Source organism: Phaenicophaeus curvirostris, unplaced genomic scaffold (assembly GCF_032191515.1).
Source record: "Phaenicophaeus curvirostris isolate KB17595 unplaced genomic scaffold, BPBGC_Pcur_1.0 scaffold_44, whole genome shotgun sequence".
Lineage (NCBI taxonomy): Eukaryota > Metazoa > Chordata > Aves > Cuculiformes > Cuculidae > Phaenicophaeus > Phaenicophaeus curvirostris.
The window spans coordinates 358,100-381,803 of NW_027206667.1; the positions used below are offsets into that span (position 1 = coordinate 358,100).

General features: G+C 59.0%; 2 protein-coding genes across 2 annotated transcripts in view; both read right to left on the reverse strand.

The window, feature by feature from the left end:
- Window positions 1-5,302: 5,302 nt before the first annotated feature.
- LOC138733864 (class II histocompatibility antigen, B-L beta chain-like) lies at window positions 5,303-8,997 on the reverse strand. The gene is made up of 5 exons (XM_069881371.1): window positions 8,729-8,997; window positions 7,981-8,250; window positions 6,592-6,873; window positions 6,409-6,515; window positions 5,303-5,434 (listed from the first exon to the last, which is right to left on the reverse strand). The coding sequence occupies exons 1-5, from the start codon at window positions 8,943-8,945 to the stop codon at window positions 5,426-5,428; spliced, it is 885 nt and encodes a 294-aa protein (XP_069737472.1). The 5' UTR covers window positions 8,946-8,997; the 3' UTR covers window positions 5,303-5,425.
- Window positions 8,998-14,127: 5,130 nt separating this feature from the next.
- Window positions 14,128-23,704, reverse strand: part of LOC138733879 (class II histocompatibility antigen, B-L beta chain-like) — a 41,573-nt gene continuing 31,996 nt past the window's right edge. The window contains exons 3-6 of the mRNA XM_069881389.1: window positions 16,906-17,175; window positions 15,426-15,707; window positions 15,243-15,349; window positions 14,128-14,163 (exon numbers count right to left, since the gene is read on the reverse strand). Coding sequence (XP_069737490.1) covers window positions 14,155-14,163; window positions 15,243-15,349; window positions 15,426-15,707; window positions 16,906-17,175 — 668 coding nt within the window. The 3' untranslated portion in view covers window positions 14,128-14,154. The remainder of the gene's footprint in view (window positions 14,164-15,242; window positions 15,350-15,425; window positions 15,708-16,905; window positions 17,176-23,704) is intronic.

A 23,704-nucleotide genomic window follows, 5' to 3' on the forward strand; every position in this document is an offset into this window, starting at 1 on the left:
CTCCTCTGGGGGCATCTCTTCCCCTGGATGCACCACTGCTCTCTGGCTCCATCCCTTCCCTCTGGCTCCATCCCTTCCCTCTGGATTCATCCCTGCCCTCTAGGTCCACTCCTTCCCTCTGGATCCACCACTGCCCTCTGGATCCATCCCTTCTCTCTGGATCCATCCCTTCTCTCTGGCTCCCTCCTTTCCCTATAGCTCCATCCCTTCTCTCTGGATCCATCCCTTCTCTCTGGCTCCCTCCTTTCCCTATAGCTCCATCCCTTCCGTCTGGATCCATCTCTTCCCCCTGGATCCATCCCTTCCCTCTGGGTCCATCCCTTCCCCCTGGATCCATCCCTTCCCTCTGCATCCATCCCTCCCCTCTGGATCCATCCCTGCCCTCTGGGTCCATCCCTTCCCTCTGGATCCATCCCTTCCTTCTGGGTCCATCCCTTCCCTCTGGGTCCATCCCTTCTCTCTAGTTCCATCCCTTCTCTCTGGATCCAACTCTTCCCTTTTCAACATCTTATCAATGACCTGGATGAAGCCATCGAATGCACTCTCAGCAAGTTTGCAGAGGACACTAAGCTGAGAGGAGCTGTCCATCTACTGGAGGGTTTTGAGTCTCCAAAAGGATCTGAACAGGCTGGACTGCTGGGATCCACCACTTCCCTCTGTTTCCATCTCTCCCTCCTAGATCCTTTAATTCCCTCTGGATCCATCCCTTCCCTTTCAATCCATTCCTTCCTTTTCAATCCATCCCTTCCCTTTCAATCCGTTCCTTCTCTCTGGGTCCATCTACTTCCTCTGGACACATCCCTTTCCTCAGATCCTTCCCTTCCCTCTAGGCCAATCCCTTCCCCCTAGCTCCATCCCTTCCCCCGAGCTCCATCTCATCCCTGTAGGTCCATCTCTTCCTTCTGGTTCCATCCCTTCTCTCTGCATCCAACACTTCCCTCTAGGACAATTCATTCTCTCCAGATCCATCCCTTCCCCCCAGTTCTATCTCTTCCCTCCAGGTCCACCTCTTCCCTCTATCTCCATCCCTTCCCTCCGGATCCATCCCTTCCCTCCAGGTCCATCCCCTCCCTCTAGCTCCATCTCTTCCCTCTTAGTCCATCCTTGCCTCCTAGCTCCATCCCCTCCCCCTAACCCCATACCTTCCCCCTAACTCCATCCCTTCCCTCTAGGTTTGTCACTTCCCCCTGACTCCATCACTTCCCTCTGGATCCATCCCTTCCCTCTAGCTCCATCCCTTACCCCTGTCTCCATCCCTTCCCCCTAGCTCCATCCCTTCCTTCTGGATCCATCCCTTCCCTTTTCAACGTCTTTATCAATGACCTGGATGAAGGCATCCAGGACACCCTCAGCGACTTTGCAGAGGACACTAAGCTGGGAGGAGCTGTTGATCTCCTGGGGGGTTTTGAGTCTCCAAAGGGATCTGAACAGGCTGGAACGCTGGGATCTTCCACTTCCCTCTGGGTCCATCTCTCCCTTCTAGATTCTATAATTCCCTCTGAATCCATAACTTCCCTTTCAATCCCTCTGGATCCATAACTTCCCTTTGGATCCTTCTCTTCCCTTTGGATCCTTCCCTTCCCTCTGGGTCCATCCCTTCCCTTTGGGGCCATCCATTCAGGCTGGATGTCAGGAAATTTTTTTCATGGAAAGGGTCATTGGGCACTGGAACAGGCTGCCCAGGGAGGGGGTTGAGTTTCCTGGAGGTGTTTAAGGGATGGGTGGACGAGGTGCTGAGGTTTAGTGGCTGACAGGAATGGTTGGAGTCGATGATCCAAGAGGCCTTTTCAACCCTGGTGATTCTATCATTCCGTCTCATTCAATCCATCCTGTCTGGATCCAAGCCTTCCCTCTGGGTCTAACACTTGCATCAGGTTCCATCTCTTTCCTCCCATCTTCTCATTTCCCTCTAGGTCCATCCTTCCCTCTAGGTTCATCCCTTCCCTCTGACTCCACCCTTCCCCCTAGCTCCATCCCTTTCCCCTACCTCCATCCCTTCCCTCTAGGTTCATCCCTTCCCTCTGGATCCATCCCTTCCCTCTGGATCCATCTCTTCCCTACGAACCCACCCTTCCCACTAGCTCCGTCCCTTCATCCTAGCTCCATCTCATCCCTCTAGGTCCATCCCTTCCCTCTGGTTCCATCCCTTCTCTCTGTATCCAACACTTCCCTCCAGGAGAATCCATTCTCTCCAGATCCATCCCTTCCCCCTGGATCCATCCTTTCCCCCTAGTTCTATCTCTTCCCTCCAGGTCCATCTCTTCCCCCTAGCTCCATTCCTTCCCTCTAGGTCTGTCACTTCCCCCTGGCTCCATCCCCTCCCTCTTGATCCAGCCCTTCCCTCTAGGTTCAGCCCTTCCCTCTGGGTCCATCCGTTTCCTCTGGGTCCATCCCTTCAGGCTGGACATTAGGGAAAAGCATCTCATGGAAAGGGTCATCATGGACTCGGTGATCCAGAGGGTCCTTTCTACCTAGTGATTCTGGGATTCTGTGATCCTGCTCTGGGATTTCAACCACCCCGACATCTGCTGGAAAAGTATCCCGGCAAGCTGGGGGCAATCCAGGAGACTCCTGGAGTGCATTGAGGGTAACTTCTTAGCGCAGCTGGTAGAGACCCCCACCCGAGGAGATGCAAAACTAGACCTGGTGGTCACCAATACGAGCGAACTCACCAGCGACATTAGGATCGGCGGCAGCCTGGGCTGCAGGGATCGGGCACTGGTGGAGTTCAAGGTCCAGAGGGATAGAATCCTAGAATCATAGAATAACCAGGTTGGAAGAGACCCACCGGATCATCCAGTCCAACCATTCCTATCAAATACTAACCCATGTCCCTTAGCACCTCGTCCACCCGTCCCTTAAACCCCTCCAGGGAAGGGGACTCAACCCCCTCCCTGGGCAGCCTCTGCCAGTGCCCAATGACCCTTTCCGTGAAGAATTTTTTCCTAATGTCCAGCCTGAACCTCCCCTGGCCGAGCTTGAGGCCGTTCCCTCTTGTCCTGTCCCCTGTCCCTTGGGAGAAGAGCCCAGCTCCTTCCTCTCCACAACCTCCTTTCAGGTAGTTGGAGAGAGCAATGAGGTCTCCCCTCAGCTTCCTCTTCTCCAGGATAAACACCCCCAGCTCTCTCAGCCGTTCCTGTTGTTCTCCAGCCCCCTCACCAGCTTTGTTGCTCTTCTCTGGACTCGCTCCAGAGCCTCAACATCCTTCTTGTGGTGAGGGGCCCAGAACTGAACACAGGATTCGAGGAGCGGTCTCACCAGGGCCGAGTCCAGAGGGAGAAGAACCTCCCTGGACCTGCTGGCCACGCCGTGTCTGATCCAAGCCAAGATGCCATTGGCCTTCTTGGCCACCTGGGCCACTGCTGGCTCATATTCAGTCGGCTCATGTTCAACGGACACCCCCAGGTCCCTCTCCTCCAGGCAGCTTTCTAGACAGACTTCTCCTAGTCTGGAGCTGCTCAGGGTTGTTGTGCCCCAAGTGCAGGACCCGGCATTTGGCCTTGTTAAACCTCATCCCATTGGACTCAGCCCAGCGGTCCAGCCTGTTCAGATCCCTTTGGAGCCTCCCGACCCTCCAGCAGATCGACACTTCCACCCAGCTTAGTGTCGTCCGCAAACTTGCTCAGGGTGCACTCGATGCCTTCATCCAGGTCATTGATAAAGACATTGAACAGGGCTGGACCCAGCACTGAGCCCTGGGGACACCACTTGTCACTGGCCTCCAACTGCAACTATTGCTCCTTCTGCGTCCAATAGGGACTGTATGGTCTCCCTAGTCCTCCTTTTATTATTTTTATATTTATAGAAGGATTTTTTGTTATCTTTCACAGGCTGAGAGAGTTGGGGTTGTTCAGCCTGGAGAAGAGAAGGCTCCGAGGAGACCTTAGAGTAGCTTCCAGTGCTCTGGGAAGGGGCTCCAAGAGAGCTGGGGAGGGGCTGTTCACAGAGGCTTGGGGTGACAGGACAAGGGACAATGGGGATAAACTGGAGAGGGGCAGAGTTTGACTGGACATAACGACAAATCTCTTCACCATGAGGATGGGGAGGTCCTGGAACAGGTTGCCCTGGAAGGTTGCATCTGCCCCATCCCTGGAGGGGTTCAAGGCCAGGTTGGATGGGGGATTGAAGCCCCTGATCCAGTGGGAGGTGTCCCTGCCCAGGGCCAGAGGGCTGCGACTGGATGAGCTTTAAGGTCTCCGCCAACCCAAACCATTCTATGATTCTGTGACTCTATGACTCTACGATAATAACACGAAAATCAGTCCTTGGGAAGGAAAAGAATGTTGGAAAATTTATAGATGGGAAATCTCTTCAGTCCCAGCTCTGGTCTCGCTGCCCACGGCTGATGGAGATGATGGCCCCGCGGTGCCCAGGCTGGGTGAGGGATGCTGGCTTCCCAGAACTCCCAGCATGGGATGGATTGGGTTGGAAGGGACCTCCAAGCCCATCCCGATCCTCCCCCGGCCATGGGCAGGGACAACTCCCACTGGATCAGGGGCTCCAAAGCTCCTCCAGCCTGAACCCCTCCAGGGATGGGGCAGCCCGGGTTTCTCTGGCTTCCTGGGCCAGGGCCTCCCCTCCTTCATTCCCATCCCTTCTGGTAGGAAAAGGCCCTGGGGCGCTGGTCGACAGCGGCCCAACAGGATCCAGCAGTGGCCCCGGAGGCCCAGGTGGCCACCAGCATCCTGGCTGGGGTCACCATGGGGTGTCCAGCAGGCACAGGGATGGAATCGTCCCCTGGGGAGGCCGCACCTTGAACCCTGGGGTCAGTTTTGGGCTCCTCACTCCAAGAGGGACCTGGAGGGGCTGGAGAGCGTCCGGAGAAGGGGATGGAGACCCTGGGAAGGGACGTGGTTTGGGAGTGACCTCGGGTCAAGAGTCGGATTGGATCTGGAAGGACTTTTCCAACCCAACCCATTCCAATGTTCCCTGGTTCCAAGAGGGACCTGGAGGGGCTGGAGAGAGTGCGGAGAAGGGACCGGAGCTGGGAGGGGTGTGGAGAGGCCGGGAAGGGTTTGAGGGATCTGAGGGGGCTTTGGTGTGGAGAAGAGGAGCTGAGGGGAGACCTCGTCGCTCTGTGCAGCTGGCGGGGAGGAGGTTGGAGCGAGGTGGGTGCTGGTCTCTTCTCCCAAGGAACAAGGGATGGGACGAGAGGGACTGTCGTCCAGTTGGGAGAGGGGAGGGGGAGACGTGAGCTGCACCCACAGCTGGATCCCAGTGCCTCCCAGTCTGCCCATCTGCCTCCCAGTGCCTCCCAGTGTCCCCAGCGAGGTTGCAGTGAAGCCCCCAGTGCAGCTCTCAGTGTTTATCAAGCATCGAGGCAGCAGCGGGGGGGCTGGGGGGAGCCCGCAGTGGGGCAGGTGGGGGTCGGGGGACTGGGGGGCACGGACGGCGCTGGAGCGGCTGTGCAGGAGCTGAGGTTCCTTCAGGAGCTCTGGGGGGGAAAGGGAGGAGATGAGGGGGGCAGGGACCCCAAACCCCAGGGAACCACCACAATCCAGAGACCCCCAAACCCCAAGTGCCCCCAAACACCAGGAACCCCTCAAACCCCAGATACCCCCCGACCTCATGGACCCCCAGTCCCTAGGTCTCCACAAGCCCTTGGGATCTCTCGAGGTCCTGGAACCCCCAGACACCTGAGGGACCTTCCCAAACCCCAGGGACTCGGGGACTCAAACCCCAGGGATCCCCCAAACCCCATGTGCCCGCAAACCTGGAGGATACCCAAGTCCCACCAAACCCCAAGGATCCCGAAACCCTAGAAACACCCAACGTCCCAGATCCCTTAAACCCTAGGGACCCCCAGACTCCAGGGACCCCAAAACCAAAGAGAACCCCAGATCACAATGACCCCCCCCCCCAAAGCCCCAGGCCTCCCCAGGACCCAGTGATCTCCCAGACCCTAATGACTCCCCAAAGACCCAGGTCCCCACAGACCCTAATGACGCCCCCAGACTCCAATGACTCCCCAAAACCCCAGATCCCCCCAAGACCCTAATGACATCCCCAGACCACAATGATCCTCCAAACTCCAGGTCCTCGCAGACCCCAATAACCCCCAAGACCCCAATGAACCCCCAAACCCCAGCACTCCCATACCCCAAAGACCCCCTCTCAAATCCCAGGTCCCCCCAGAACCCAATGATCCCCCAGACCTCAATGAACCCCAAAAGCCCCAGATGCCCCCAAAACCCAGTGAGCCCCAAGAACTCAAAGGTCCCCCAATCCCCACATCCCCACCAAACCCCAGACGCCTCAAACCCCCAGATCCCACCAGATCCCAAAGACCCCCGAAGTCCCAGGTCCCCCCAGAACCCAATGAACCCCCAGACCCCATTGACCCCCAGACCACAATGACTCTCCAGACCCCTATGACCCCCAAACCCCTGCCCCCTGTCCCCCGCTGACCTTGTTGCGGCCGTAGAGGACGAGCCCCAGCGCCAGGAAGACGAAGCCCAGCACCAAGCCCCCCACCCCCGTCAGCATCTTGCTCCTGGCGCCGTCCGCCTGCAGCTCTGCGGGGCCGAGAGCAGGGGCTCAGGGCTCGGGGGGCCCCGTCCCACTCCCCCTGCCCCCAGCCCAGGCTCTTACCCCACGCCTGGGTGACGGGGCGCTGCAGGCTGGCGTGCTCCACCTGGCACGTGTAGGTGTCCCCGCGCTGCGGGATGCTTTCCAGCATCACCAGCACCTGGTAGGTCCAGTCTCCGTTCTGCATCACGTCCGTGGACACCACGCCCTCCACCTCCTCGTGCCCGTTCTTGAACCACTTCACCTCGATCTCGGCGGGGTAGAAATCCGTCACGGCACAAACCAGCCTGTCGGGCTGGGGCAGGGAGCCCGACTGCACGGGGTGGATTTCCACCTGGGGCTGCACTGGGGGAGAGCGCCAGAGAGCTGCCCCGGGGCTGCCAGAGCCCAGGGGCCACCCAGCCTGGACCAGGGCTCGCCCTCTGCTCCCCAGACAGGGGGCCGGGGGCTCGCGGGGCAGGCCGGGAGGCAGAGAGCACAGAGGCGCTGCTGGGAGAGGGCTCCGACACCCTCAAGACCAGCCGGAGCTCTCCAGGGGCGAGAAAGCATGGAATGGCGAGGCTGGGAAGGACCTTAGAGACCCTCAAGGCCAACCAAAGCACTCCAGGTTAGAGGGACTGGAAAGCATTGAATCACTAATTTGGGAAAGACCTTGGAGACCCTGAAGCCCAGTTGGAGCTCTCCATGTACGAGGAATCAGAAAGCATTGAATCGTGAGGTTGGGAAAGAGCTTGGAGATCCTCAAGGCCAACTTGAGCTCTCCAGGGGCGAGAAACCATCAAATCACAATGTGGGGAAAGACCTTGGAAACCCTCAAGCTCAGCCTGGAGAAGCTTTTCAGCAAAGAGTAACCAGAAAATATTGAATCGCTAGGTTAGGAAGGACTTTGGAGACCTTCAAACCCAACCAGTACGAGCTCTCCAGGTTCGAGAGACCAGGAAATATTGAATCACTAGGTTGGGAAGGACTTTGGAGACCCTCAAGGCCAACTGGACGCGGCCACTGCTAACCCAGATCTCCGAGCACTTCATCTGGGAACCCCTCCAGGGATGGGGACTCCACCACCTCCCTGCGCAGCCGTTCCAGGGCCTGAGAGCCCTTCTGGGGAAGAAAGTTGTGCTGCTGTCCAAGCTGAACCCCTGTGGCCACCACCCAGCCCCGTCCTCGTCCAGCGGGTCGGTCTCTTCTCGCCAGGAACAAGCGATGGGATGAGAGGAACCCCCTGCGGCTGGGCCAGGGGAGGTTTGGGCTGGAGACTGGGATGTGGGCAGGGCCGGGAGCTGGACTGGAGGAGCCCTGGGGGTCCCGTCCAGCCGCGGCCGTGGTGGGGCTGGGGGCCTCGGGGAAGGGCGCGGGGGCTCTGCGCGAGCGCGGCACGGACACGCGCTGCCCTCCTGCGCCCGGGGGCTTGGCTCGTGCCCGACCCCCGGAGAGGGGCTGCCACGCGCTCACCTCGACGATCCACGGTGAAAGAGGAATACGCCTCGTAGTTGTGTCGGCAGAACCTGTCCACCTCACCCCGCATGGTCTCCAGGATGTTCTCCTGGCTGTTCAAGCATTTGGCTTGGGGCTCGCCCAGGGGGGTGTCGGCCACGAAGACCCCCACATCGCTGTCGAAATGCATGAACTGCTCCCGGTTGTAGATGTGTCTCTGCACTAACCTCACCCACTCGGTGCCGTTGGTGAAGTAGCACTCGGATTTAAAATAGGCCTGGAAGAATCCTGTTGGTGCAGAGCTGGGGTGAGGAGCCGCTGCCCCTTCCCCCTCCAGCGCCCAGCGATGGGGCGGGTGGGATGATGCCCGGGGACTCCCTTTCAAATCCATCCCTTCCCTCTGGATCCACTCCCAAAACCTAGGTTCATACCTTCCCTCTAGCTCTACCCCTTCTCCCTATCTCCATCCCTTCCCTCTAGCTCCATCCCTTCTCCCTAACTCCATCCCTTCCCCCTAACTCCATCCCTTCCCCCTAGCTCCATCCCTTCCCTCCGGATCCATCCCTTCCCTCTGGATCCATCCCTTCCCCCTAGCTCCATCCCTTCCCTCCAGATCCATCCCTTCCCCAGGCTCATGCCCGGGGACCCCCTTTCCCCATCCCACCCCCTCTCCCCCTGGCTCGCCCTCGCGGCCCCCCAAGCCGGGCTTGGGCTCCGGCCCCCCGGCAGCGCCCAGCACCTCCCCACGCCGTGGGGCTGAGCTCACCTCGGCTCTCCTCGCCGGCAGCCCCGTGGGCTCCCAGCGCCACCAGTGCCACCAGCACGGCCCCAGCTCCCAGCACGCCAGCAGCCCCCATGGTGCTCCCGGCACAGAAGGCAGAGGTGCCGGCACCCCCGAGCCAGCCGCACTCTGCCCCAGTGCTGCCCAGTGGCGCCACTGGCAGTCCCAGCGCGGCCCAGTGCGCAGCGCAGCTGGGCAGCATCACTCGTCTCCAGGCAGAGGCGCGGGCGCGCGGCCGTCCGTCTGTCTGCTCCTCAGGGTGCTCTGGGCCGGGGCTCTGCCTGGGAACAGCTGAGGCGCCCTCAGGGCTCCCTGCCATTGGCCCACAGCTTGGAGAGCTTCTCCTGCCCCAGCTGCCCCGTCCTCCTCCTCTGGGGGCATCTCTTCCCCTGGATGCACCACTGCCCTCTGGTTCCATCCCTGCCCTCTGGATCCATCCCTGCCCTCTGGATCCATCCCTTCCCTCAGGATCCATACCCTCCCTCTGGATCCAGCCCTGCCCTCTGGGTCCATCCCTTCCCTCTGGGTCCATCCCTGCCCTCTGGGTCCATCCCTTCCCTCTGGATCCATCCCTTCCCTCTGGATCCATCCCTGCCTTCTGGATCCATCCCTTCTCTTTTCAACATCTTTATCAATGACCTGGATGAAGGCATCCAGGGCACCCTCAGCGACTTTGCAGAGGACACTAAGCTGGGAGGAGCTGTCGATCTCCTGGTGGGTTTTGAGTCTCCAAAGGGATCTGAACAGGCTGGAACGCTGGGATCCACCACTTCCCTCTGGTCCATCTCTCCCTTCTAGATTCTATAATTCCCTCTGAAGCCATAACTTCCCTTTCTATCCCTCTTGCTCCATCCCTTCCCTCTGGGTCCATCCCTTCCCTTTGGGGCCGTCCATTCAGGCTTGATGTCAGGAAATTTTTTTCATGGAAAGGGTCATTGGGCACTGGAACAGGCTGCCCAGGGAGGGGGTTGAGTTTCCTGGAGGTGTTTAAGGGATGGATGGACGAGGTGCTGAGGTTTAGTGGCCAACAGGAATGGTTGGACTCGATGATCCAAGAGGCCTTTTCCAACCTGGTGATTCTATCATTCCGCCTCATTCGATCCATCCTGTCTGGATCCAAGCCTTCCCTCTGGGTCTAACACTTGCACAGGGGCCCATCTCGTTCCTCCCATCTTATCATTTCCCTCTGGGTCCATCCCTTCCCTCTCGGTTCATCCCTTCCCTCTGGATCCATCCCTTCCCCCTGGATCCATCCCTTCCCTCTGGGTCCATCACTTCCCTCTAGGTCCATTCCTTCCCTCTAGGTTCATCCCTTGCCTCTGGATCCATCCCTTCAGGCTGGACATTAGGGAAAAGCATCTCACGGAAAGGGTCATTGAGCACTGGCAGAGGCTGCCCAGGGAGGGGGTTGAGTCACTTTCCTGGAGGGGTTTAATGGACGGGTGGACGAGGTGCTGAGGGACACGGGTCAGTGATTGATGGGAATGGTTGGACTCAATGATCCAGAGGGTCCTTTCTACCTAGTGATTCTGTGATTCTGTGATCCTGCTCTGGGACTTCAACCACCCCGACATCTGATGGAAAAGTATCCCGGCAAGCTGGGGGCAATCCAGGAGACTCCTGGAGTGCATTGAGGGTCACTTCTTAGCGCAGCTGGTAGAGACCCCCACCCGAGGAGATGCAAAACTGGACCTGGTGGTCACCAATACGAGCGAACTGACCAGTGACATTAGGATCGGTGGCAGCCTGGGCTGCAGGGATCGGGCACTGGTGGAGTTGAAGGTCCAGAGGGGTGTGGGACAGGTGAGGAGTATAGTCAGGACACCATTTCAGGAAAGCAGACTCCCAGCTGTTCAAGGAATTACTCAGTAGGATCCCCTGGGATGACGTCCTCCAAGACAAGGGAGCAGAACAGAGCTGGAAGATGGTTTCCGTGCAACACAAGAGCGCTCAGTCCCCGTCTGTAGGAAATCAAGCAGGGAAGGGAAGAGACCGGCGTGTCTGAGTCGAGACCCGCTGGTTAAACTCAAGAAGAAGAGGGAGCCGCACGGGCAGGACAAGCAGGGACGGGGAACCTGGGATGTTCCTCAGGACGCTGCCCGGTTGTGTAGGGATGGAGCCAGGAAGGCCACGGCACAGCTGGAGCTGAACTTGGCGAGGGAAGGGAAGACCAACGAGAAGAGCTTCTACAGGTCCATCCACCAAAAGAGGAAGGTCAAAGAGAACATATCCCACTGATGGTTGGAAACGGTGATCACGGCTCAGCAGACGAGGAGAAGGCTGAGGGACTTAACAATGTTTCTGCTCAGTCTTCGCTGATAACCGCTCTCCTCTCCCCTCCCGCATCATGGGACAGCAGGATGGTGACCAGGGGGATAAACCCTCTCCCACTGGAGAGGAGGATCAGGTTCGTGACCAGCTGAGGAACCCGAACATTTATAAGTCTATGGGAGCTGAGGAGCTGCACCCCGGAGTCCTGAGGGGACTGGCAGATGTGGTTGCCCAGCCACTCTCCGTGATATTTGAAAAGTCACGGCAGGTGGGAGAAGTCCCTGGGGGCTGGAAGAAGGGTAACGTCGTGCCTGTTGTTAAAAAGGGAACGCAAGTCAGGGGATCACTGACCTGCCAGCCTCCCCCCTGTGCCTGGGGAGATCATGGGACAGATGCTCCTAGAAGCTCTGCTCAAGCCCATGGAGGACAGGGAGGTGATTAACGGCAGCCAGCACGGCTTCACCAGGGGAAGGTCCCGTATGAGCAGCTTAGTGGGTGACCTCAGCAGTGGACACGGCTCAACCGATGGATGGGATCTACCTGGGCTTCTGCAAAGCCTCTGACATGGTCCCCCCCAGCATCCTTCTCTCTAAACTGGAGGGAGATGGATTTGATGGGTGGATGGTTCAGTGGAGAAGAACCTGGTTGGATGGTCGTGTTCGAAACGTAGTGGTCAATGGCTTCAAGTCCAGATGGAGGATGGTGACCAGTGGTGTCCCTCAGGGGTCCGTACTGGGATCGGTGCTGTTGAATATCTTCAGCAGTGACGCAGACAGCGAGATCGAGGGCCCTCTCAGCAAGTTTGGAGGTGACAGCGAGCTGAGTGGGGCAGTTGCCACACCTGAAGGACGGGATCATCCCGAGGGACCTGGACAGGCTGGAGAAGTGGGGCTGGGAGAACTTCATGAGGTTCAACAGGGCCAAGTGCAGGGTCCTACACCTGGGTCGGGGCAATCCCCGACTTCAGTGCACGATGGGGGATGATGGGATGGAGAACAGCATGAGGAGGAGGACTTGGGGTGCTGGGAGAGGAGAACCTCAACCTGAGCGGGCAACGTGTGCTCGCAGCCCAGAATCCAAGCGCGTCCTGGGCTGCATCAGAAGCCGCGCGGCCAGCAGGGCGAGGGAGGGGATTGTCCCCTCTGCTCCACTCGGGTGAGACCTCATCTGGAGTGTTGTCTCCACTTCTGGAACCCTCAACATGAGAAGGAGATGGAGCAGTAGGAACGGGTCCAGAGGAGGCTACAAGGATGAACCGAGGGCTGGAGCATACGAGGAGAGGCTGAGAGAGTTGGGGTTGTTCAGCGTGGAGAAGAGAAGGCTCCGAGGAGAGCTTAGATCAGCTTCCAGTGCCTGAAGGGGCTCCAAGAGAGCTGGGGAGGGGCTGTTCCCAAAGGCTTGGGGTGACAGGACAAGGGACAATGGGGATAAACTGGAGAGGGGCAGAGTTCGACTGGACATAACGAGAAATCTCTTCACCATGAGGATGGGGAGGCCCTGGAACAGGTTGGCCCGGAAGGTTGCATCTGCCCCATCCCTGGAGGGGTTCCAGGCCAGGTTGGATGGGGGATTGGAGCCCCTGATCCAGTGGGAGGTGTCCCTGCCCAGGGCCAGAGGGCTGCGACTGGATGAGCTTTAAGGTCTCCCCCAACCCAAACCATTCTAGGATTCTGTGACTCTATGACTCTACGATAATAACACGAAAATCAGTCCTTGGGAAGGAAAAGAATGTTGGAAAATTTATAGATGGGAAATCTCTTCAGTCCCAGCTCTGGTCTCGCTGCCCACGGCTGATGGAGATGACGGCCCCGCGGTGCCCGGGCTGGGTGAGGGATGCTGGCTTCCCAGAACTCCCAGCATGGGATGGGTTGGGATGGAAGGGACCTCAAAGCCCACCCAGGTCCAATGCGGATGGTGCTAATGCTGATGGCGATGGAGATCATGGAATTGTGGAATGGTTTGGATTGTGAGAGACCTCAAAGCTCATCTAGTTTGACTCGTGGTGGTGCTAATGTTGGAGGTGATGGAGATCATGGAATGGTTTGGGTTGGAAGGGACCTCCAAGCCCACCCCGATCCTCCCCCGGTCATGGGCAGGGACAACTCCCACTGGATTGGGGGCTCCAAAGCTCCTCCAGCCTGAACCCCTCCAGGGATGGGGCAGCCCGGGTTTCTCTGGCTTCCTGGGCCAGGGCCTCCCCTCCTTCATTCCCATCCCTTCTGGTAGGAAAAGGCCCTGGGGCGCTGGTCGACAGCGGCCCAACAGGATCCAGCAGTGGCCCCGGAGGCCCAGGTGGCCACCAGCATCCTGGCTGGGGTCACCATGGGGTGTCCAGCAGGCACAGGGATGGGATTGTCCCCTGGGGAGGCCGCACCTCGAACCCTGGGGTCAGTTTTGGGCTCCTCACTCCAAGAGGGACCTGGAGGGGCTGGAGAGCGTCCGGAGAAGTGGATGGAGACCCTGGGAAGGGACGTGGTTTGGGAGTGACCTCGGGTCAAGAGTTGGATTGGATCTGGAAGGACTTTTCCAACCCAACCCATTCCAATGTTCCCTGGTTCCAAGAGGGACCTGGAGGGGCTGGAGAGCGTGCGGAGAAGGGACCGGAGCTGGGAGGGGTGTGGAGAGGCCGGGAAGGGTCTGAGGGATCTGAGGGGGCTTTGGTGTGGAGAAGAGGAGCTGAGGGGAGACCTCGTCGCTCTCTGCAGCTGGCGGGGAGGAGGTTGGAGCGAGGTGGGTGCTGGTCTCTTCTCCCAAGGAACAAGGGATGAGACGGGAGGGACTGTCCTCCAGTTGGACGAGGGGATGGGGAGACGTGAGCTGCACCCACAGCTGGATCCCAGTGCCTCCCAGTCTGCCCAGCTTGGCTCCCAGAGCCTCCCAGTCTCCCCACCTCAGGTTCCAGTGCCTCCCAGTCTGCCCACCTCAGCTCCCAGTGCCCCCCAGTCTCCCCATCTCCCTCCCAGTGCCTCCCAGTGTCCCCAGCGAGGTTGCAGTGAAGCCCCCAGTGCAGCTCTCAGTGTTTATCAAGCATCGAGGCAGCAGCGGGGGGGTTGGGGGGAGCCCGCTGTGGGGCAGGCGGGGGTCGGGGGGCTGGGGGGCACGGACGGCACTGGAGCGGCTGCGCAGGAGCTGGGGTTCCTTCAGGAACTCTGGGGGGAAAAGGGAGGAGATGAGGGGAGCAGGGACCCCAAACCCCAGGGAACCACCACAATCCCGAGACCCACAAACCCCAAGTCCCACTAAACCCCACGGACCCTGCAAACCCCAGGTCCCCGTAGATCCCAAGGATCCTGACACCCTAGAAACACCCATTGCCCCAGATCCCTTAAACCCTCGGGACCCCCAGACTCCCGGGACCCGAAAAACAAACCTAAACCCCAACCCCTCCAACACCCCAATGACCCCAATGACCCCACAGACCCCAATGACAACCCAGACCCCAAGTCCAACCAGATCCCAATGATCCCCTCAACCCCAGGCCCCCAGACCCCAGTGACCCCAGGAATCCCCATCAAAATCTGGGACTCCAACACCAGGGATTCCCCAAATCCCAGGACTCTCCACCAAAACAAGGAACAACTTGAACCCCAGGGACCCCAAACACCAGGATCCCCAGACCCCAATGACCCCTCTCAAACCCCAGGTCTCCCCCTCAGACACCAGATCCCCCTCACACCCCAATGACCCCAAAGACCCCATTGACTCCCTAGACCCAAATTCCCCCTCAGACACCCATGACCCCCAAAACCCCAGGGCCCCTCAAACCCCAAAAATCCCTCAAAGCCCCAGGTTCCCCCAAGACCCCACTGCCCCGCCAAACCCAAAGGACCCCAGTCCCTTATGGCCCCCCAAGACCCCAGAGCCCCAGATCACAATGACGCCCTGAACCCAACGACCCCCCAAATACCAATGACCCCCCATAGCCCAATGAACCCCTCAGACCCTGATGTACAGCCAGACCCCAGTGACCCCCCAAACCCCGGTCTCTCCAGACCCCAGTGACCCCCAGACCTCAATGACCTCTCACACCGGATGTCCCCCCAGATCCCATTGATCCCAAGATCCAAATAACCCCCCGAACACCAATGACCCCCATACCCCAATGAATCCCTCAGACCCTCATGACTCCCCCAGACCCCAATGACCCCCTAAACCCCAGCCCTCCAGACCCCAATGACACCCAGACCCCACTGAGCCCCAGCCCGCTGTCCCCCTGTCCCCCGCTGACCTTGTTGCGGCCGTAGAGGACGAGCCCCAGCGCCAAGAAGACGAAGCCCAGCACCAAGCCCCCCACCCCCGTCAGCATCTTGCTCCTGGCACCGTCCGCCTGCAGCTCTGCGGGGCCGAGAGCAGGGGCTCAGGGCTCGGGGGGCCCCGTCCCACTCCCCCTGCCCCCAGCCCAGGCTCTTACCCCACGCCTGGGTGACGGGGCGCTGCAGGCTGGCGTGCTCCACCTGGCACGTGTAGGTGTCCCCGCGCTGCGGGATGCTTTCCAGCATCACCAGCACCTGGTAGGTCCAGTCTCCGTTCTGCATCACGTCCGTGGACACCACGCCCTCCACCTCCTCCTGCCCGTTCTTGAACCACTTCACCTCGATCTCGGCGGGGTAGAAATCCGTCACGGCACAAACCAGCCTGTCGGGCTGGGGCAGGGAGCCCGACTGCACGGGGTGGATTTCCACCTGGGGCTGCACTGGGGGAGAGCGCCAGAGAGCTGCCCCGGGGCTGCCAGAGCCCAGGGGCCACCCAGCCTGGACCAGGGCTCGCCCTCTGCTCCCCAGACAGGGGGCCGGGGGCTCGCGGGGCAGGCCGGGAGGCAGAGAGCACAGAGGGGCTGCTGGGAGAGGGCTCCGACACCCTCAAGCCCAGCCGGAGCTCTCCAGGGGCGAGAAAGCATGGAATGGCGAGGCTGGGAAGGACCTTGGAGACCCTTGAGCCCAACTGGAATGACTGTCCAGGTATGAGGAACCAGAAAGCAATGAATTGCTAGGTTGGGAAAGACCTTGGAGACCCTCAAGGCCAACCAGAGCTCTCCAGGTTAGAGGGACTGGAAAGCATTGAATCACTAATTTGGGAAAGACCTTGGAGACCCTGAAGCCCAGTTGGAGCTCTCCATGTATGAGGAATCAGAAAGCATTGAATCGCGAGGTTGGGAAAGAGCTTGGAGATCCTCAAGGCCACCTGGAGCTCTCCAGGGGCGAGAAACCATTGAATCACAATGTTGGGAAAGACCTTGGAAACCCTCAAGCTCAGCCAGGAGAAGGTTTTCAGCAAAGAGGTACCAGAAAGCATTGAATCATGCGGTTGGAAAGGACCTTGGAGACCTTTAAACCTAACCGGTACGAGCTCTCCAGGTATGAGAGACCAGGAAATATTGAATCGCAAGGTTGGGAAGAACTTTGGAGACCCTCAAGGCCAACTGGACGCGGCCACTGCTAACGCAGATCTCCGAGCACTTCATCTGCCCGGCTTGGGAACCCCTCCAGGGGTGGGGACTCCACCACCTCCCTGCGCAGCCGTTCCAGGGCCTGAGAGCCCTTCTGGGGAAGAAAGTTGTGCTGCCGTCCAAGCCGAACCCCTGTGGCCACCACCCAGCCCCGTCCTCGTCCAGCGGGTCGGTCTCTTCTCGCCAGGAACAAGCGATGGGATGAGAGGAACCCCCTGCGGCTGGGCCAGGGGAGGTTTGGGCTGGAGACTGGGATGTGGGCAGGGCCGGGAGCTGGACTGGAGGAGCCCTGGGGGTCCCGTCCAGCCGCGGCCGTGGTGGGGCTGGGGGCCACGGGGAAGGGCGCGGGGGCTCTGCGCGAGCGCGGCACGGACACGTGCTGCCCTCCTGCGCCCGGGGGCTTGGCTCGTGCCCGACCCCCGGAGAGGGGCTGCCACGCGCTCACCTCGACGATCCACGGTGAAAGAGGAATCCGCCTCGTAGTTGTGTCGGCAGAACCTGTCCACCTGACCCCATTTATACTGCAGGATGTCCTCCTGGCTGTTCCAGGATTTGGCAACAGGCTCGCCCAGGGGGGTGTCGGCCACGAAGACCCCCACATCGCTGTCGAAGTGCACGTACTGCTCCCGGTTGTAGATGTGTCTCTCCACAAACCTCACCCGCTCGGTGCCGTTGATGAAGTAGCAGTCGGTTATAAACTGGTACTGGAAGAAGCCTGTTGGTGCAGAGCTGGGGTGAGGAGCCGCTGCCCCTTCCCCCTCCAGCGCCCAGCGATGGGGCAGGCGGGAGGATGCCTGTGGGGACCCCCTTTCAAATCCATCCCTTCTCTCTGGATCCACTCCCAAAACCTAGGTTCACACCTTCCCTCTGGATCCAGCCCTTCCTTCTAGCTCCACCCCTTCCCCCTAGCCCCATCCATTCCCTCCAGGTGCATCCCTTCCCCCAGCTCCATCCCTTCCCCCCAGCTCCATCCCTTCCCTCTGGACCCATCCCTTCCCCAGGCTCATGCCTTCCCTCTGGATCCAGCCCTTCCTTCTAGCTCCACCCCTTCCCCCTAGCCCCATCCCTTCCCCCTAACTCCATCCCTTCCCCCCAGGGCTCTGCCTGGGAACAGCTGAGGCGCCCTCGGGGCTCCCTGCCATTGGCCCACAGCTTGGAGAGCTTCTCCTGCCCCAGCTGCCCCGTCCTTCTCCTCTGGGGGCATCTCTTCCCCTGGATGCACCACTGCCCTCGGGATCCATCCCTGCCCTCTGGGTCCATCCTTGCCCTCTGGATTCAACTCTTCCTTTTTCAGCATCTTTATCAATGACCTGGATGAAGGCATCCAGGGCACCCTCAGCGAGTTTGAAGAGGACACTAAGCTGGGAGGAGCTGTCGATCTCCTGGAGGGTTTTGAGTCTCCAAAGGGATCTAAACAGGCTGGAACGCTGGCATCCACCACTTCCCTCTGGTTCCATCTCTCCCTCCTAGATCCATTACTTCCCTCTGCATCCATTACTTACCTTTCAATCCATTCCTTCTCTCTGGGTTCATCTATTTCCTCTGGACACATCCCCTTCCTCAGATCCTTCTGTTCCCTGAGGTCCATCCCTTCCCTCTTCATAAATCCCTTCCCTCTAGGCCAATCCCTTCCCCCTAGCTCCATCTCACCCCTGTAGGTCCATCTCTTCCCTCTGGTTCCATCCCTTCTCTCTGCATCCAACACTTCCCTCTAGGACAATTCATTCTTTCCAGATCCACCCCTTCCCGCTAGTTCTGTCTCTTCCCTCCAGGTCCACCACGTCCCTCTAGCTCCATCCCTTCCCTCTGCATCCATCCCTTCCCTCCAGGTCCATCCCCTCCCTCTAGCTCCATTTCTTCCCTCTTAGTCCATCCTTACCTCCTAACTCCATCCCCTCCCCCTAACCCCATACCTTCCCCCTAACTCCATCCCTTCCCTCTAGGTTTGTCACTTCCCCCTGGCCCCATCACTTCCCTCTGGATCCAGCCCTTCCCCCTAACTCCATCCCTTCCCCCTAACTCCATCCCTTCCCCCTAGCTCCATCCCTTCCCTCTGGATCCAGCCCTTCCCTCTAGCTCCTTCCCTTCCCTCTGGATCCATCCCTTCCCTAGGCTCCAGCCCGAGGACCCCCTTTCCCCATGCCACCCCCCTCTCCCCCTGGCTCGCCCTCGCGGCCCCCCAAGCCGGGGTTGGGCTCCAGCCCCCCGGCAGCGCCCAGCACCTCCCCACGCCGTGGGGCTGAGCTCACCTCGGCTCTCCTCGCCACCAGTGCCACCAGCACGGCCCCAGCTCCCAGCACGCCAGCAGCCCCCATGGTGCTCCCGGCACAGAAGGCAGAGGTGCCGGCACCCCCGAGCCAGCCGCACTCTGCCCCAGTGCTGCCCAGTGGCGCCACTGGCAGTCCCAGCGCGGCCCAGTGCGCAGCGCAGCTGGGCAGCATCACTCGTCTCCAGGCAGAGGCGCGGGCGCGCGGCCGTCCGTCTGTCTGCTCCTCAGGGTGCTCTGGGCCGGGGCTCTGCCTGGGAACAGCTGAGGCGCCCTCGGGGCTCCCTGCCATTGGCCCACAGCTTGGAGAGCTTCTCCTGCCCCAGCTGCCCCGTCCTTCTCCTCTGGGGGCATCTCTTCCCCTGGATGCACCACTGCCCTCTGGCTCCATCCCTGCCCTCTGGGTCCATCCCTTCCCTCTGTGTCCATCCCTTCCCTCTGGATCCATCCCTTCCCTCTGGATCCATCCCTGCCCTCTGGATCCATCCATTCTCTCTGGATCCATCCCTGCCCTCTGGGTCCATCCCTTCAGGCTGGACATTTGGGAAAAGCATCTCATGGAAAGGGTCATTGGGCACTGGCAGAGGCTGCCCAGGGAGGGGGTTGAGTCCCCTTCCCTGAGGGGATTAAGGGATGGGTGGACGAGGTGCTGAGGGACACGGGTCAGAGATTGATGGGAATGGTTGGACTCGATGATCCAGAGGGTCCTTTCTACCTAGTGATTCTGTGATTCTGTCATTCTGTGATCCTCCTCTGGGACTTCAACCACCCCGATCTCTGCTGGAAAAGTATCCCAGCAAGCTGTGGGGAATCCAGGAGACTCCTGGAGTGCATTGAGGGTCACTTCTTAGCGCAGCTGATAGAGACCCCGACCCGAGGAGATGCAAAACTGGACCTGGTGGTCACCAATACGAGCGAACTGACCAGCGACATTAGGATCGGTGGCAGCCTGGGCTGCAGGGATCGGGAACTGGTGGAGTTCAAGGTCCAGAGGGATGGAATCCTAGAATCATAGAATAACCAGGTTGGAAGAGACCCACCGGATCATCGAGTCCAACCATTCCTATCAAACACTAAACCATGCCTCTTAGCACCTCGTCCACCCGTCCCTTAAACCCCTCCAGGGAAGGTGACTCAACCCCCTCCCTGGGCAGCCTCTGCCAGTGCCCAATGACCCTTTCTGTGAAGATTTTTTTCCTAATGTCCATCCTGAACCTCCCCTGGTGGAGCTTGAGGCCATTCCCTCTCGTCCTGTCCCCCGTCACTTGGGAGACGAGCCCAGCTCCCTCCTCTCCACAACCTCCTCTCAGGGAGTTGTAGAGAGCAATGAGGTCTCCCCTCAGCCTCCTCTTCTCCAGGTTAAACACCCCCAGCTCTCTCAGCCGCTCCTCTTCTTCTCCAGCCCCGTCACCAGCTTCGTTGCTCTTCTCTGGACCCGCTCCAGAGCCTCAACATCCTTCTTGTGGTGAGGGGCCCAGAACTGAACACAGGATTCAAGGAGAAGTCTCACCAGTGCCGAGTCCAGAGGGAGGATAACCTCCCTGGCCCTGCTGGTCACACTGTTTCTGATCCAAGCCAAGATGCCATTGGCCTTCTTGGCCACCTGGGCCACAGCTGGCTCATGGTCAGTCGCTGTCAACCAACACCCCCAGGTCCCTCTCTTCCAGGCAGCTTTCTAGACAGACTTCTCCTAGTCTGGAGCTGCTCAGGGTTGTTGTGCCCCAAGTGCAGGACCCGGCATTTGGCCTCAAGCAGAATGCTGGGAGAAACTGTGTCAAAGGCTTTACTAAAGTCCAGGAAGATCCATCCACAGCCTTTCCCTCATCCAGCAGCCGAGTCACTTTGTCATAGAAGGCGATCAGGTTAGTTTGGCAAGACCTGCCTTTTGTGACCCCGTGTTGAATGGGCCTGATCACCCGGTTCTCTTGCATGTGCTTCATGACCGCACTCAAGATCTCCTGCTCCATGACTTTCCCTGGCACTGAGGTCAGACTGACAGGCCTGGAGTTCCCTGGGTCCTCCCTGTGACCCTTCTTGTAGACGGGCACAACATCAGCCTCCAGTCCAGTGGGACTTCCCCAGTCTTCCAGGACAGTTGGAAGATGATGGAAAGGGGTTTGGCCAGCACACCCGCCAGCTCCTTCAGTACCCTTGGGTGAATCCCGTCCGGCCCCATAGACTTGTGGGTGTCTAGTCGGGCTGGCAAGGCTCTGACCACCTCCTCTTGGATCACGGGAGCCTCATTTGGCTCCTCTAGCTCCTGGGTTTGTACACAGACGGAACGACTTTCTTTACAATTAAAGACTGAGGCAAAGAAGGCATTAAGTACCTCAGCCTTGTCCTCATCCCCTGTCACTGTTGTTCCTTCTGCGTCCAATAGGGACTGTATGGTCTCCCTAGTCCTCCTTTTATTATTTATATATTTATAGAAGGATTTTTTGTTATCTTCCACAGACTTGGCCAATCTGATTTCTAGCTGAGCCTTAGCCCTTCTGATTTTTTCTCTACACAATCTCACTTCCCTCCTGTAGTCCACCAAGAGGCCTGTCCCCTCTTCCAGAGCCCATAAACATTTCTCTTCTTCTTGATATCACTCAAGATCTCTCTGTTCAACCAAGCTGGCTTTCTCCCCTGCCGGATTTTTTTTCCAGAACACGGGGATTGCTTTCTCCTGAGCTGCTAGGATTTTTCTCCTGAGCTGCTAGGATGTGGGACAGGTGAGGAGCAGAGTCAGGACACCATTTCAGGAAAGCAGACTCCCAGCTGGTCAAGGAATTACTCAGTAGGATCCCCTGGGATGACGTCCTCCAAGACAAGGGAGCAGAACAGAGCTGGAAGATGGTTTCCGTGCAACACAAGAGCGCTCAGTCCCCGTCTGTAGGAAATCAAGCAGGGAAGGGAAGAGACCGGCGTGTCTGAGTCGAGACCCGCTGGTTAAACTCAAGAAGAAGAGGGAGCCGCACGGGCAGGACAAGCAGGGACGGGGAACCTGGGATGCTCCTCAGGACGCTGCCCGGTTGTGTAGGGATGGAGCCAGGAAGGCCACGGCACAGCTGGAGCCGAACTTGGCGAGGGAAGGGAAGACCAACGAGAAGAGCTTCTACAGGTCCATCCACCAAAAGAGGAAGGTCAAAGAGAACATATCCCACTGATGGTTGGAAACGGTGATCACGGCTCAGCAGACGAGGAGAAGGCTGAGGGACTTAACTACGTTTCTGCTCACTCTTCGCTGATAACCGCTCTCCTCTCCCCTCCCGCGTCATGGGACAGCAGGATGGTGACCAGGGGGATAAACCCTCTCCCACTGGAGAGGAGGATCAGGTTCGTGACCAGCTGAGGAACCCGAACATTTATAAGTCTATGGGAGCAGAGGAGCTGCACCCCGGAGTCCTGAGGGGACTGGCAGATGTGGTTACCCAGCCCCTCTCCGTGATATCTGAAAAGTCACGGCAGGTGGGAGAAGTCCCTGGGGACTGGAAGAAGGGTAACGTCGTGCCTGTTGTTAAAAAGGGAACGCAAGTCAGGGCATCACTGACCTGCCAGCCTCCCCCCTGTGCCTGGGGAGATCGTGGGACAGATGCTCCTAGAAGCTCTGCTCAAGCCCATGGAGGACAGGGAGGTGATTAACGGCAGCCAGCACGGCTTCACCAGGGGAAGGTCCCGTATGACCAGCTTAGTGGGTGACCTCAGCAGTGGACACGGCTGAACCGATGGATGGGATCTACCTGGGCTTCTGCAAAGCCTCTGACATGGTCCCCCCCAGCATCCTTCTCTCTAAACTGGAGAGAGATGGATTTGATGGGTGGATGGTTCAGGGGATAAGAAGGTGGTTGGATGGTCGTGTTCGAAGCGTAGTGGTCAATGGCTTCAAGTTCAGATGGAGGATGGTGACCAGTGGTGTCCCTCAGGGGTCCGTACTGGGATCGGTGCTGTTGAATATCTTCAGCAGTGATGCAGACAGCGAGATCGAGGGCCCTCTCAGCAAGTTTGGAGGTGACAGCGAGCTGAGTGGGGCAGTTGCCACACCTGAAGGACGGGATCATCCCGACGGACCTGGACAGGCTGGAGAAGTGGGGCTGGGAGAACCTCATGAGGTTCAACAGGGCCAAGTGCAGGGTCCTACACCTGGGTCGGGGCAATCCCCGACTTCAGTACACGATGGGGGATGATGGGATGGAGAACAGCATGAGGAGGAGGACTTGGGGTGCTGGGGGAGGAGAACCTCAACCTGAGCGGGCAACGTGTGCTCACAGCCCAGAATCCAAGCGCGTCTTGGGCTGCATCAGAAGCTGCGCGGCCAGCAGGGCGAGGGAGGGGATTGTCCCCTCTGCTCCACTCTGGTGAGACCTCATCTGGAGTGTTGTCTCCACTTCTGGAACCCTCAAGATGAGAAGGAGATGGAGCAGCAGGAACGGGTCCAGAGGAGGCTACAAGGATGAACCGAGGGCTGGAGCATACGAGGAGAGGCTGAGAGAGTTGGGGTTGTTCAGCCTGGAGAAGAGAAGGCTCTGAGGAGAGCTTAGATCAGCTTCCAGTGCCTGAAGGGGCTCCAAGAGAGCTGGGGAGGGGCTGTTCCCAAAGGCTTGGGGTGACAGGACAAGGGACAATGTGGATAAACTGGAGAGGGGCAGAGTTTGACTGGACATAACGAGAAATCTCTTCACCATGAGGATGGGGAGGCCCTGGAACAGGTTGGCCCGGAAGGTTGCATCTGCCCCATCCCTGGAGGGGTTCCAGGCCAGGTTGGATGGGGGATTGGAGCCCCTGATCCAGTGGGAGGTGTCCCTGCCCAGGGCCAGAGGGCTGCGACTGGATGAGCTTTAAGGTCTCCGCCAACCCAAACCATTCTAGGATTCTGTGACTCTATGACTCTACGATAATAACAGGAAAATCAGTCCTTGGGAAGGAAAAGAATGTTGGAAAATTTATAGATGGGAAATCTCTCCAGTCCCAGCTCTGGTCTCGCTGCCCACGGCTG

What these genes read in the sequence shown, in the direction of transcription:
- LOC138733864 (XM_069881371.1), bottom strand. Translation starts at nt 8,945, where the DNA reads ATGCTGCCCAGCTGCGCTGCGCACTGGGCCGCGCTGGGACTGCCAGTG. An exon ending in TTTCACCGTGGATCGTCGAG is followed by an intron (nt 6,874 to 7,980) that starts GTGAGCGCGTGG and finishes GCTCTCCCCCAG; the next exon opens with TGCAGCCCCAGGTGGAAATC. An exon ending in CCCCGTCACCCAGGCGTGGG is followed by an intron (nt 6,516 to 6,591) that starts GTAAGAGCCTGG and finishes TCGGCCCCGCAG; the next exon opens with AGCTGCAGGCGGACGGCGCC.